Source organism: Solanum verrucosum, unplaced genomic scaffold, assembly GCF_900185275.1.
Source record: "Solanum verrucosum unplaced genomic scaffold, falcon-dt-bn FXZP01000060.1, whole genome shotgun sequence".
Classification (NCBI taxonomy): domain Eukaryota; kingdom Viridiplantae; phylum Streptophyta; class Magnoliopsida; order Solanales; family Solanaceae; genus Solanum; species Solanum verrucosum.
The window spans coordinates 2,378,787-2,394,575 of NW_026020129.1; the positions used below are offsets into that span (position 1 = coordinate 2,378,787).

Consider the following 15,789-nt stretch of genomic DNA (forward strand, 5'->3'; position numbering starts at 1 on the left):
GACTCAAACATATGCTTTATATAATGCCTTAAATTAGAAAACTCATTACAATTCAATTAAGCTTGCTTCATAAATGCAACTTTACCCGTATTTCATAATTATAGTTAGGAATTAAATTGTAGTAAAAATATCTTAATATTATGCGTGTAAATCTAAATATATCATCGATTGTTTTATGTAAAATAAAATAACAATTCTAATTCAATAAAATAACGATAACGATATAAAAGGCTACTACTTTATTTCATTTCCCCCAAATAAATTACGTATTATTTCATAATGTATTATATTATATTGTATTATATCATACTATATTGTTTTGATGAACACAATATTTGGATAAATTATATTATTTTTAGTCGTTACGTAATGTCATATATCAACAATTCAAATAATAAATCTACAAAAAAAGTAGAGTACAAAGTACAGTTACTATGAAAGATACGGTAAAAAATAAAATATATTTTATTAAATAATAAATAAAAATAAAATGAGAAGAAAATATTAAAGTAACAGTACAATCATACTAAATCAATGTTATACTCCCTCCGTTCACTTTTAATTGTCGTGTTACACTTTTCAAAAATCAATTTGACTAATTTTCAAAGTTAAATTAGATTATATTAATTTGATATTTTAAACAAAAAAAATTAGATATTCAAAAATTCTATTAAATTACTATAACTTTTTATATAGCAATATAATAAAAAAATACATTTTAAAATGTTAGTCAAAACTTTTATAATTTACTCTAAAAAGGAAACATAACAATTAAAGTGGACGGAGTGAATATAAAATACTTTTGTTGTCGCTAAAATCATGCCACGTTACATAAAAGTCTCCATAGCTCCACAAATTTAGCTGCTAAAAGAACTCTCCATTTTCCCTCACTGCTTCACTCTCAGTAGAGAAATGGCTTCTACTTCTGCAGCTTACATGGCTACCACTACTTTCACTTCTAATATTCTTGAAATCAAACAAAACCCCTTTTTCCCAAATACTTTTCCATATTTATTCCGCCCCTTTTCTCCCAGAAATCTCAAAAACCCAAAGTTCTTCAAGTTTCCTAAAATGATACTCTCAAATGACTATATGGGAATAGGTAGTTTCAACTCCACAAGAATCAATTACAATACTCCCACTACTGGTAAGTTTTACAAAAGGATGGATTCTTGTTTGGTTATTCCTCCACCAAAGGGTATAAAACCCAAAGCTATTATCAAATTTGTGGGTGGTGCTTTTATTGGAGCTGTTCCTGAAGTTACTTACAGGTTAGACAAGTTGTGGTTTCCTTTGAAGTTTGTGGAATTGGGATTAAAAGTTGAATCTTTTCTTGATTTTGTTTTCTGGGTTGTTCTTGTTAACAGTTATTTACTGGAGAATTTGGCGAGAGAAGGGTATCTGATAATTTGTGTGCCTTATAATGTGACATTTGATCATGCCCAAGTCACAAGACAAGTTTTTGATAGATTTCATGCTTGTTTTGATTCAATTTTAGCATCAGGGTTGCCTGATTCTGGTCTTTCTGCTGCTGACATTGTTGATTTGCCACTCTATTCAGTTGGCCACAGGTAATTAGTGTTGAATCTGTCTTTCTTTAGCACCAGGGTTGCCTGATAGGGGAGGGTATTACAAGGTGTGGAATGGAATAAGTGAAAGTTTAGGTAGCCAGCCAACCAACCAACTTAGCTACTAAGATCCCCGAATCGTCTTTTTTCTATTGTGTTTAATATTTTGGACCTTAGGCTTGTTATTTTTAATGGGTTACTCGGTATTTGTAAAATAGATTTTCATTTGAATGCTTTAGCATAATCATTTTTGTGTGCTATGTGTAGTGGAACTCAGTTTGAATTGGATTTCTTGATATACTTGTTTCAAATGCATTAACTTTTTTTTTCCGTTAAACTTCTTAAACTCAATTAAAGTATTACCTTGCTAAGATGTCTGTTTTCTTTTTCGTTTTTGGTGATGTGCAACTTGCAGTAATGGTGCTCTTATTCAAGTGCTCGTAGGAAGTTATTTTTGTGAGAAGATACCTAAGGTTTGGTGTTTCACCTCTGGCTCACAGTTAAAGAAATGAATGTCTTACTGAGTCCCTTTTTTATGTCTTCTCATGTAGGCTAATGTTATAATATCATACAACAATAGGCCAGCGTCAGAGGCAGTGCCATATTTTGAGCAGGTAATTCATCCACTTCTTACATAACCTGTGGTGATTCTGACATTCTAAATTTATGCAGCTATATTGTCTTCACTTAATTTTTCTCATGATCCATCTTCTACCTATGAACAATTTGCACTCCGTTATAGCTTGAGAGGAGTCACTGTACCAAAGTTGATTGATTCTTTTAGTTTGTTCCCTTTATTCTGCTTCAGTCCTTATTATATTTTACCTGTGTGTGGTCATGACTTGTGTACAATTATTCATCTTATCATTTCCGCTGTTATGTATTCCTCTCTGAACATATGATATCTCATTATCTTAGGTGTCGTTTGGTAGAGACGTAGAGTATATAAGAATAGTACTTAATAGGATGTATTAGTTGTGCTGGGATTATTTCTTATCTAGTGTTTGATTTAGTGTAGTAAGGGCAGTTCTCTCTTTAACAATTTATCCATATATTAATATCCCTTGTATTTCTAATACCATAATCTGCTATAAATTAGTTATATAATACATATATTAGTTGTACATATGCTGAAAATCCTTCCAAACAAAGGATTAAACAATCTCATTACTAATACATGTATTAAATTCTCTTGTACATTCTACCAAACGACCCTTTAATGGTATAGTTCTGCCTGGTTCTTTTTTCGAGGTCAAGGTAATTATTTTTATATATCTAAAGAAATCCTTAACCCTGTTCACCTCCTTGTATTCAGTCTCATAAACTAAAGATCTTTCCATCTCTTAGGCAATTGGCATTTGCATAAGCTAGCTTTAGTTTGACGCTTCTGAACATTCTCTTCCTATTTTATGGTTCGTTGCAGTAATTCCGCATGAATGTTTTTTGCCCTGAAAGCAATCGCCCACAAGAAAATTCTAAAAGGAGTAGGGCTTTGTTAGTGCTTCAGATGTTAGATAATTAGTAACATCAATTGGTAGTCTGGCTGTTTACCTGTCCAAATACATAAACATCTGTTCTAACACACTGTAAATTTGGATATAGAGGCTATCACATTGAGATTTACTCTTTTCAGCACTGGGGCTCCCCTTTTCCACCAGCAGTCTGCCTCTCTTCTTCTCCCTGTATGCTCAAGACCTTGCTGAAGATGAATGAAACTAAAATCCTGATTTTTAAAGAGTGCTTGAACTGCTGTAAGGAGAGCTGAACCACCCTATCACTCAATACACACACAAAGCCGAATCACCCTCCCCCAAAAAACAAGATTCCCAAAACCATGCTGCTCAAGAAAGAAAAAAGAAACGCAAATACATGAAGATCCCTAGACTGTAAAGGAGAATATAAAGGTAATGTGGTAAGGGGTAGTTGTTTCTTTTTTATAGAAACAAACATTTATAAGGAATAGGCAGTCTATTCTTCCAATAGTGTGCACAGCCGTAGACACTGATTCATTTTAAAAACTCAAGGGAAGGGATAACAGAATAAGAGATTAATGCAACTAAAGGAAGAAAGCAACTGAACAAGCAGTAAGCTGACAGATAAATACATGGTTATTCCAAATGTATGAATTTTAATGATGGTTGGTTCTAACCACATATCAAGTAAGGTAGAAGGGGCTGGATGAAGCTTTGTCGCTGTCAGACTGATTGAGTGATGGAGCTTTCTGAAGGATGATCTAGTCAAGGTGAAGAGGATCCCTTTCTTGGGTAAAGTTGATAATATGAATTTGGTCAGCTGCCAGCCTGCCATCTGCAAATAGAATAGGCCATTGCGACAATTTCTTCTTCTAGAATCTTCAAGTCTTGCCTTTTATTTTCTCCATAGAACATTCTGCAGAGAAAATGCATCATTTCTTGAAGTTTTGATCCCATTTTGCAGTTGGGTCTTCTTGTTGGCCAGATGGTGCCTGTTATATCTCCAGCGTATTCAATGGCTCAATCGGCTTCAGGTAGATTTATCTAACTGCTTCATCTATTATTTCTTATTTTCACTAGAAACCATAGCTATGGCAATTGCTATTTCTTATCTGCAGCAATCTTGCATGTAACTGCTACCCCATCTACCTAATTTAAATCTATGGAGCTTTAGAATAAAATGTTCAAATCGATTCTTATGTTGAGATTGATGCAAAGTGTATAAAAATTGTTTGAGTTATTGAGGAAGTGGATCCTTAGTAGAAAATGTACATGATTCAGTATTTGTTTATGAGTTTAAATTGTTCGAGGAAGAAAAATTGTCATTTTCAAGAAATGGGTGAAGGCTTTTGGGACAAAAAGAGGAAAGTAGGTCAAATTATAGAACATGGGAATATTATCTGAATTTTCTTTTCCTACTTTGCCTACCATTGTCTTTTGATCCCTATTCTCTTCTCCTTTCTATTTTTCTCCTGCAATTCGTCAATCATATGTGCTGTATACCAGCTATTCTTAGAAAACTATATATGGCTCTAGTCATTTAAATCTCACTTTTACCTTTTCTGATGTTTTACATTTAAAATGGCTATGGGACATTGAGATATAATCCTTTTAGATCAAGCTAAAATAGAATATCCTTAGTGAAGGTCAGGTATGAGTGGAAAGTTTTAGGCCAAGTCTAATTTGTTTCTATTGGTTAAGAGAATAATCTTATCCTTTGAGAATAATAAAGAAGGGATAGTGTTCAATCAGAACATAAAAGAACATGAGAAGATTGGTCCTAGTTACTTTTCGAGGCGGAGCGGAAGAAGAGGTGGGGGATTCTTGAATCTGGAAAAGGATCCAATGAATTTGAAAAAATTGAATGAGGAGCCGTATGAGGTGAAAATCTCATGTACTGTTATGTAGAGTGGCAGTAAGGGTGACTTGTTCGTCCACTTCTCCGCTATCACCCAAAATAAACAAAACTTTGCCTTATGTAAAGTTGCCAAAGTACGATTAACCTCCGGATTTGATATCACTGCTTATTTAGGTGTCTTTATACACCCGATGTGGATCTCTGCATAACTCTTTTTTTAATCAGTGAATGGAGTACTAGATACTCAACACCTCTCAGTACGTGTGACCCGATTTTGGGTTCGAAGGTGGATTTTAATGTGTTCTTATGAGTGTGAGAATGAGTTTGGTAAAAGTTGGATCTAATTTCATGTGAAAGAATCTGAACATCCAATCCATGACATAAGACACTGGGCACTGGGAAGAACCCAAGAGCTTTCCATACCCTTTTAGACGTTCCTATATACGTGATGTGGAACACCTGAAATGAAAACGAGAATAGACAAGGAAACTTAATACAAAATTTATCATCTGTATACTTTTTTAGATGTTCTTATACACCTGAACGAGAATAGAGAAGGAAACTTCATTTAAAATTTCTCTGTGATTAAATTCGCACTGTTACTTGCATTTTGTTATACTTGTTTTGTTTTCCCTTTTCAATGAAATCTCCTTTTCTGCTAATATTTTTCATCGTTATAATTACTTTCTTTTCATCAATAATATGTAGGAGATGCGTTGAGGGTGTTGCTTGATACTGCTGGAACAATCATCCCCGACTATGATCCAGAAACAGTTGTTTCATTGACTAAATTTGCTGATCAGCTGCCTTCAGTATTTGGCGAGGTATGTGCTGTCAGTTTTATTTGTTGAGCCAGCAATATGGATGAAAATTTCATCGTCTCCATTGCTTGTTCTTGCTGTTTCCCGAATACTATATAGTTGGTGAATCTCATTTTCTTTTTTTTTGAACTTGGTAACTTTGTATTATATCACAAAACAGTACATGGGTCGTACTGTAACCTTATATACAAGTCTACTCCTGATTTCACTTCTCTACGTCTAAATTGAGTCTAACACATCAATAATAGAGACAGTGTCATTAGAGTATAATTGATTACACCAAAAGACTAAAAGTAAAATGCAGTTTAGTTTAACTTTCTGCACATTGTTCTCTATGCTCTCAAAACATCTCATTTTCTGGATGCATATTCAACTTTAAGCTTTATGAATTTTAAGCAGATCATAGTTTTGGTCTTAGCTTTCTGCTCTAATGAAATTGTTGCTTCTTTAAGCTTGCTCAAGGGATATCAGAGTTCAAGCCAACACCTTCAGAAAATCTGGAGTGTTTCAAAAGCGCCTATAATGTCAAGCGTACACTGCTGGTATTCATATTATGGTCCTATCATCCAGAAAAGTAGTTTCGGATTGTAAGTCAATGTTAGTGTTGATGGGTTCAAACTTTTATTTCAGGTGAAATTTGACAATGACGCAATTGATGAGACAGATCGGCTTGAAGAGACACTAAAGCCTCGTGTAGAATCTTTTGGTGGAAAAGTGGAGAAAATTGCATTAACCGGGAACCACATCACACCATGTGTACAGGTATAGTGCACATTCTTGCAAGATTTGCTTTGTTCACTTGTTTAAGCAGCTACAACGGCTTATAGCGAGTGATATCAGTTCTACATGTTAGAATGATGAATTCATCGACAAAGCATAGTCTGCCTTTCAGTTTCAGGCTGAAATGTTAGTACAAACCACGTAATGATAAATAATGGCAACTTCCAAAACTTAAAACACTTGATACTGAACTTTGCGTTATTCGTTCATTTTCACAGAAACACAATGTCATTATTTGTTTTTGTGATCAGGAACCAAAATGGCGAGTAGGAACTGTATACACTCCAGCAGATGCTATTGCTCAAGTGGTTAAGACTCTTTCAATAAATGACACAAAGGGCCTATGTACAACCATTGCCAACTGGTTCAGTTGTCTGGAGGAGTAGTCTTTTGTCACTTCAGCTGAAATCCTATATCGTTTTGAAACCTGCATAAACATGGAAGTCTCTCATGCACAATGTATAGCTCAACGACGAAGAAAACTGCACATATATATATCATCAATAGTACAGTTAAATGTCTGCTTGCCCTCTGGAAACGAAAGAAGAAATGTGATGCCTATACAACATTGCAAAAGTTTACAATTAGTTTAAGCATAATTACCTTAATTAAGATTACAAGTAGAGAGAGATATTATATGTCTTGGTGAATCTTGCTGTTTTTTCTCACGTGTTCAACAAAAGTAGACCTAACAAACAAGTCTTGTTCTTTTGTTTTTCTTTGTGGCTGACAAACTAAGTAATTAGTGTTAATTAATATGATTAATGAATGGCAGTTAATGGTAGAAGAGAAATGGAGGATAAGTTATAGGAATATTATCTAATACTGGCGACTGTGGGGAGAGTTAATAGGGACAATTTCACTTTTATTTATTTAGCCGTTTATTTACTTTTTTTTTCCACTTTTGTAAATTTTTGGTATTAACAAGATTAAATGATGGAACATTTAAGTCACAAACTAATTATTATAAAGTGATAAAAAAAACATTTGTTTTGAAAAATACAATTACAATTATGAGTAAGTTTTTTTATAAATTATTTTTACTATTTATTACGCAAGAGTAAAAGTATGTAAAAGAAAAAGAAAAATACTCTCTAAAATGTAGCTTGAAAAAAGTGAAAAAGAAATCACTCTCTTGTTTTATTATGGAAGTTATTGTTGCAATTTATCCAAATGTTCCGTGCTATGCTACAAAAGGGAAAACTGATAGAGTCGATTTTGAATTTAATATTCATTAACCAGTTTGGGTTTGGATTGTTCCTAACATTATCAATGTTCTGATCTTAAGAAGGCTTGAGATGTTTCCTACTACCTCTTTAGGAAGCTTGATATAGACACATTTTTGTAACTAAAATTAATATAAAATATTATATGAATAATCGAAATCTTAATTCTATTTTTAAATAATTCTGATAATTTTGTGTAAAGTTTTCAAAATTATAATCGATAAGAATATATTTCAGATCTAAACATTTGTGATATTATATAACATACAATAATTTATATATGGCTATTCTATCTTACGAAATATACAAGAAATGTGATACATTGAGAAAAAAAATTAATATCAAATTATAATTAAATACTATCTATTTAATGAAATTACAAGTAAAAAATATATACAATTTTTTATTAAATATTTTTTTTCTAAATTTTAACTTTAGACCACCCATTCTACTAAACCATCTCGCTAAAAGAAAGTAAGCAGTAATTAGTGTTAATAATAATAGAATTCATATATGATGAAAGCGTAGGGGATTGGGGCAAAGAAATGACAAGTTAATGGCGGAAGAATGATGGAGAATAAGTTACAGGAATATGATTATGGTCTCTTTCACTTTATTTATTTATTTAATAACGTGAAGAGTAATTCTCAAAATTGTTATTTGTGTTTGCAGTTAATTTTTATTTTTTTGTCTCCGTCTTTGTTGCTTGTGCTTTAAATTCATTGTTTTTTTTATCTATAAGAGCAAATTTACATAAATTTTATTTTTAGATAAAAAACTATTTGTACTTGATTGCATAACATTATATAAATTTAGTATGATTAACTAATTTCAAAAGATAAATACTAATTAGTTATAATGCAATACAAAATAACCTAAATGCAAATAACTATCATGCACTTATAATGCATCACATAATCTCATCTTGCAGCAAAATCAGTTTGTGTAGGAAGTAGGAACATTTGAAATAGTGATTAGTTGAAACACAATTGCTTATCTAACTCTTTGGACTTCAAAATTAGCTTTGCAATAAAACAGTAAACGATAGAAACTAAAAAAAAAGAGGCACTACATATGGCATAAACTTAAAATTAATTACGTTTTATATATGTCATTGCACTACATTCTTTGATTGTTCATATCATTTAAACTTCAGTGCGTCAAGAAAATAGTTTGTCAAAAAAAAAAAAGTTTATTTTTTGAAAGGTTGTAATTTTTATATAATTTAATTAAATCTAGAGCAAGACTAGTTTTCATTGTAATTGTCAAAATTCTTAATTAATTAGCACATCCCTAAATTTTTGCTAATAAGAACTCTTTGTAGCAAAGTGGGTACTTAGAAATCTTGGCACCAAAGTTAAGGAGATATTGTAACAATGAACCAAAAAAGAAGAGAAAATAAATAAATTATGTAACGTTGCGTCAAAATAAACAGAAAACTGAAAATAACATTTTTCAAAATTAAAAATGATTTTCACTCACTAATTTTTAATTTCTTTTTTCCCCCAATAAAATTCATATTTAAGGACAACTAAAATCTTAATCAAAACAAAATTTAATATCAAATGAAAAAGTAACTGCAGAAGTTACAGTTTATTAAACTTTTTTCATTAAAATATTATTTTTTTAAAAAAAGAACAACTTGTTTAATGCCTGTTTCAAGCAAAATATTTACCCCACATTGGGTATTTATAAATAATTTAATACTCTCTCCGTCCCTATTTACTTGTCCATATTTCCTCTTTTAGATGTCCCTATTTACTTGTCCATTTTGACAAATCAAGAAAGGACAAATTTCCTATTATACCCTCATTTAAACTTCTTGAAAATTTAAACTTCCCCCAACATTGATTAGTTATCTTGAATAAATTTATTTTGGAATCCTAATTAATAAGGGTAAAATTGTAACTTCACTATGCTAATTATTGCTGCCTTAATATGTGTGTCATTTCTAAAGTGGACAACTAAATAGGGACGGAAGGAGTAATGTTATGATGAATTTTAATGAAGCGTGATTAAGAGTTAAAGAAATATGTATAAACACATGTCATGTATCTATTAGTTTAATGTAAAGATCCAAAAAGTCTTTATTTACCTGGGGAAGTTGAAAATAAAATAGAAAAATAAACACTTAAGCGAGTAATTAAGAGTGGTGCATTTGCAAATTGTAATTAGCTGAAGAATAGTAATAAAAATCCTAACATTAAGGAGAGATACTCTCCGTCAACTGCTTTAGCTTCATTTTTACCACCTTCATAATTGTTTTACCGCGGATTTATATTCTATAGGAGTAAAATTACATAAACATTTTCTGTTTTTTTTTGGGTAAAAAAGTTTATTGCATTTGATTACATAAAATTATAAATTTAGTATAATTAACTAATTTTAAAAAATAAATATTAATTAATTATAATTGAATGTGAAATAATCGAAGTGCAAACTTATATTGCATCATGGAATCTCATCTTGCAAGCAAAATCTCATTGTGTTTGAACATTTAATATTATTGTGTTTATTACGTCAAGGATTGTGGTGAGATGAATAAGATTTCTTCGCTCTTAGTTAAGAATCTAAAGTTTCAACCATGTAAGTTAAATAAATAGAACAAATTCTTATAAAAAGTGGTTTTCCTTTAATTTGCCTTACTCTAGTATTTTCAAATTTATTTAGGCTCCAAAACGATTATGGAAAGTTGGATGAGAAATCAAACAACAAAAATATATTATGTTTATCATTCTTTGAGTTAGACCAATATTCCAATTTCGTTTCAAGTAGCATAAAATCATACATGCCAAATTTAAAGCTAATTTTTATTTCAAACCTCATTTTTTAACAATAGGTCAAGAAATAATAGACATATATATTTACAATGTTCGTTCAGTTGTCATTTTGTATTCTCTTTTGTCCGAAAAAAATAAAATTTAAAAGGTACTAAAATAGGACAAAAACAAGTATTTTTAATGAAAAAACTATACAAATTGAACTCACTAGACAAAGTATTTATCCTTAATACCATTAGAATATATATATATATATATATAACGCTATTAACTATCAAGTATTAAGTAAAGAGTAGCCGCGTATACCAGTGTTCTTTTCCCTTTCTTTTTCTTTATAAGTTGCAGTTACAAAACTTACGGAGGGGTAATTAATTACAGAAAAAAGAAATAATGGAAACAAAAGAGGGGGCATTTTATTAAGTAAAAATAAAATAAAAAAGCTTTCTTTTCTTATGGAGGTCATTAATTAATTCCAAGGAAATGAAAAGAATGGAAATAAATATATTACACCCACGTTTTCACACATTTATGGAAACAAAGACATTATGTCTTTAATTATTTTGTGACTATGGTTTTCAGTTGAGATTTATGATTGTAGTGAAATGAGGAAGAGTAGGAGAAGAGAAATAAAACTTATTGGCAATATAAATTAAGATGCAAGCTGAGCTAATAATTGAAAAGTAAATATCAATTTCACATGGAATTAAATTCCTTGTAAATGAGGAATTTACTGTGAAAATTACAGTAATTAAAATCGTAACTAAGAAAAAAATAAAAACTTACAACTTCAAAAAAATATATAATGAAATCATGGCTAGCCTAAGACAACAAACAACAGGTAATTGAACTGAACTGAACTGAACTAAACTAATTCTTTGGCTGAAAATTAATCATTTGATCAAAGTTTTGATTTCCTCAAGGACTTGCGAATTTTGGAATTCTTGATTATTTTCTAGTGCTTCAAGGAACACTTTTGGAACCAAGCAATGTTCACTTGAATACAGCTTTTCTTGAATCAAGGAAGATCCAACAAGTTTCTGCAAATTTGATGTTTCAAATGATTCCTGCAAATTAAATTCAAATACAAATACGTTAATAGCTGAGTATTAGAGTGTACAAAATTTTCAGCTAAATATTCGATTAAAAAAAAATTATGAATTATGATTGCGACTACTAGTGTTAGGAATGGAAATAAAGGTCACAACCCAAACAATAAAAATAAAGTATAGGATAAAATTAGAATGTTGTAGTATAATTTATTTACCTGATATGATCCCATGAATGCAAGAAGTCCAGCTTGTGCTTGCAACAATTTAATATACTTGAAAGTAGCTTGAAGCATTTCAGCAGTATTCATCCTGTGTCCACCAGGTATCAATTTACCCAATTCTTGTGTCTTATCACTAATCTTCTTCCTCCTCTGCCTCGCCGCAATACTCTGTGCTGACATCTTTTTCTCATTATTATTATTACTACCACCTTTCTTCGCGACAACTCCAGCATTATTGCTGCTAAAAACAGGCATAGGAATTTCTGGAAGCAAATACGAGGCAAAATCCTCAAACATTTGTGGATTTGGCACAAACCCCTCATTGAACAAACCTTGACAGTTGTCTTGAAAGACCTCTTGTCGTTTTGGGGTATTCTCATAAACAGAGTATTCTGGGGTGAATGTCAAATTGTCAGTACTATTTGGAAGGAAGTCTTCTTGAAAAAACCTCTGACGTTTTGGGGTGCTCTCAAAATCAGAGTAGTCTGGAATGAAACAAGAATTATGAGTGGACGGGGTTATTAAGTTACCATCAAGGACCTTTTGTTGTTTCTCAAAAACAGAGTACTCTGAATTCTTATTCATTTCAACAGGTAAAATAAACTCGTCTGGATCAAAATAACAATCTTGATCTTGATTTTCATCAGAAAAGGTGTGTTCAACATCATAGTTGAAATCAAAAAGAAGGTGCTGCATAGTCTGCATTTCTTCTGAGTTGAATTCTTCAACATTTGGTTCCACTTTAGAAGCAGAGTAGTAGCTAACACTAGCCATTCTTGAATGGATCCAATAGTTAACACACCCTTTACAAGCAAATTACAAAATGAGCTTAAGTAACAAATAGTATTATAGTAGCTTAAACATGAAGTGGTTAATGTAAGAAAGATAAACTATTTAAGGATAATTACCTTAATTGAGATATTATATGTCTTGGTGAATCTTGCTGTTTTTCCTCACTTGTTCAACAAAAGTAGACCTAACAAACAAGTCTTGTTTTTCTCTGTGGCTGACAAACTAAGTAATTAGTGTTAACAGTAGTAAGATTAATATATGATGACGGCGGAGGGGTGGGTGGGTTTGGCGTGGGGTGGGGTGGGGGGTCTCAATGGCAGTTACTTTTTTAGAAGAGTAATGGAGAAGTTATAGGGATATTAACCGTTTTCACTTTATTACTCGTTCTTTACTCTTTTTTTTTTTTACTGTAATGTAATTTTTTGTTGTTTTTACTTTCTTTTTTTCTTATACTGTTTTATCATTTATAAGGGGAAAAAATGATCCAATTTGTCTTTTATAATCCCTTTTAACTAGTGGCTTTATGATACAAAGTAAGTATTTATTCGTATTAATACCTAATTAAATAATGTAGTTTTTAAGTTCGAAATTATTACTATAATTGAAAATGATAAAAGTCTACACACACAAAAAAAAATAATCTATGTTTTGCAATCATAAGTTTGTTGAAAAAAGCAATTACGAGAGTAAGTTTGTTTTTTTTTTAAATTATTATTTTCATTGTTTAACGCTTAAGAGTTAAGGTACGAAAAAAACTATTTTCTAAATTGTAGCTTGAAAAAGAAATAAGTAAATCTCTGAAAATGTACGATCACAAGCTTTTTGAGGACAACAAAAATTGCAGTGTGTTAAATATATAATTTTTGGTATCTCGTAATAAATTTTTATTAGGTTTGTATTTCCCAAAAAGAAACTTTTTTAATGTATTTTCTACAACGCGCCAAATGGTCTCCTTTTTTTCTTCTTTAAGTTGTTTACTCAATAATCTAATGAAATTATTTTTTAAAAATTTCTCCATACGAATTTTCATGTTTTTCCAACATTTTTAGCAACATAAAACTTTAAATATAAGGCCCCATTTCTCCATATGTGGGCTTAAAATTAGGACAGTGGCGAAGAATGGGTCATTAGCACAAATGGACGGACTATTCTTTAATTTTACCTTCAGATAGTCTTTAGTTTTAGTCCTCAACACTAAAATAACAAACCATTTCGGTTCAGTATAAATTTATATTTTCGTATCATAATATTTCTGTGAAATTTATATTAAGCGAATTATATACTACACACTTGTGTTGGATAACTTAATATAAGAATTTACGTCATATAAGCAAAAAAAAATCTAAATTTATGTCAAGTGAAATTAGATCACATATAAAGATATTTTGACCCATATGAACAAAAATTAAATATCATCATATTTTAGGGCAAAATTAAAAATCACCCCAAATAAAGTTATCCGTGCAAAAACTTCAACAATAGTTAGATTATTTATGAAAGGTTGACTAAATCAATTAGCATATGCGTAAATATAAGAGCAACTTAAACTTGCAATAATATTAAACAGAAAATGGAGATCTTGGCGCCAAAGTTACGGAGCTTTTGTTACAATGAACTAAAAAAGGAATAAAAATAAAAATAATCAAATAGTAAATAGTAAATTAAGTAATTAAGAGTAGTGCAGTTGTGATTAGCTAAAGAGTAACCGCTACTTGTGCTTTAGATTAGTTTTTACCACTTTCTTTTTTTGTTTTACCGCGGATCTATAAAAGCAATTACATAAACCTTTTATTTTTTTACAATAAATAATTATTGCACTTGATTTACGTAAAATTATATAAATTTTGAAGAAGGGTCAAAAATACCCCTGAATTATAAGGAATGGAAGGGTATTTTTAGATAAAAAAGATGAGTAAAAAAATATTTATATACCAAAAAATGGATGAAGGATATTTTTAAACATTTTCATGTAGTTCAGGGGTATTATAATTAAATAAGATAACCTAATTGCTGTATAAACATATATATATATAATCTCATCTGGCTAGCAACACCAATTTGTGTATGCACGTTTAAAGTGAAACCCAATTGTCTGTCTAACTAATTTTGTCTCAAAGAAATACAATATTTAGCATATGTAGCGTCTTTTTTTTATTTGGTGTTCGATATTCATGTTGAAGTTCAATTAAATTGAACTCGTGTTGCATAGGACCCATTATAGGGTCCATTCGAGGAAAGCGATTTTTTCCAAGGATATTTTGTATTTAGGACTCAAAATCAACGTCTAGTTAAAGGAGGAACGGTTCATATGTAGTGCTTAAATTTAAGTGTACTTAGAAAATCGTTTGTTGAATAAAAAAAAAACTTGTTTCTTGATTGGTTGTAAGTTTATATAATTTAATTTAATGCAAATTTAGTTTTCATGGTATATTGCAAAAATTCTTAATTAATTAGCACATGCCTAAATTTTTGCTAATTAGAGCTCGTGGTGACAAAAGTGGGTACTCGGAGATCTTCGCGCCAAAGTCACGGAGTTTTTGTTACAATGAATCGAAAGAAGAAATAAATAAATGATGTAAGTCAAAATAAACAAAAACTGAAAATGGTTTTTATAATTACAATATCCTTTTTTTTTAAAAAAGTTGTTTGATGTCTATTTCAAGCAAAACACTAATTATGTCTATTCACAAAATTATTATTTTTTACAAATATAATTCATAACCAAACATAACTTTAATAACATATTGTCCGATTACACTTAGTACTTTTTTATAAAATAAAATAAAAGACATCTTCAAGATCCCTCAAAATTAAAGGCCAAGTACTTACACGCATACTTATAATTGAATGAGATAATCTAAGAACAAACACATCATGCATATTTATTGATCTTGCTAGTTGCTACTTGCTAGCATCACCAATTTGTGTATGCACCTTTAAAATTGTTGTGTAATAGAACAAATTCTATTAAATAACATTCTCCTTTAATTGATCTTATGCGAGTAATTCCAACTTAATTAAAGCTTCAAAATGGATATTACACATTGGATGAGAATCAACCAAAAAAATAATATTATGTCTATCATTCTTTTAGTGAGACCAATATTCAAATTTCATGTCAAGTAACATAAACTCATACAGGCCAAATTTAAAGCTAATCTGTAAGGTCTCAAAAAATGATTTGGAGAAATTTTACAAACTTAATGTTTTTTCCAAGTAAAA

The 15,789-nt window shown here is 30.5% G+C and overlaps 2 protein-coding genes across 2 annotated transcripts; one reads left to right on the plus strand and one right to left on the minus strand.

Annotated features, from left to right (window-relative positions):
• Nucleotides 1–868: 868 nt before the first annotated feature.
• On the plus strand, nucleotides 869–7,107 carry LOC125827013 (uncharacterized). Its single transcript, XM_049506371.1, has 9 exons — nucleotides 869–1,271; nucleotides 1,368–1,571; nucleotides 1,984–2,041; nucleotides 2,120–2,182; nucleotides 4,005–4,074; nucleotides 5,607–5,722; nucleotides 6,172–6,261; nucleotides 6,350–6,481; nucleotides 6,751–7,107. The coding sequence occupies exons 1-9, from the start codon at nucleotides 913–915 to the stop codon at nucleotides 6,883–6,885; spliced, it is 1,227 nt and encodes a 408-aa protein (XP_049362328.1). The 5' UTR covers nucleotides 869–912; the 3' UTR covers nucleotides 6,886–7,107.
• A 4,288-nt stretch (nucleotides 7,108–11,395) lies between these two features.
• Nucleotides 11,396–12,549, minus strand: LOC125826336 (transcription factor bHLH52-like). The gene is made up of 2 exons (XM_049505646.1): nucleotides 11,770–12,549; nucleotides 11,396–11,569 (listed from the first exon to the last, which is right to left on the minus strand). Exons 1-2 carry the CDS (start codon nucleotides 12,547–12,549, stop codon nucleotides 11,396–11,398), a joined length of 954 nt encoding a protein of 317 aa, XP_049361603.1.
• Nucleotides 12,550–15,789: the final 3,240 nt, after the last annotated feature.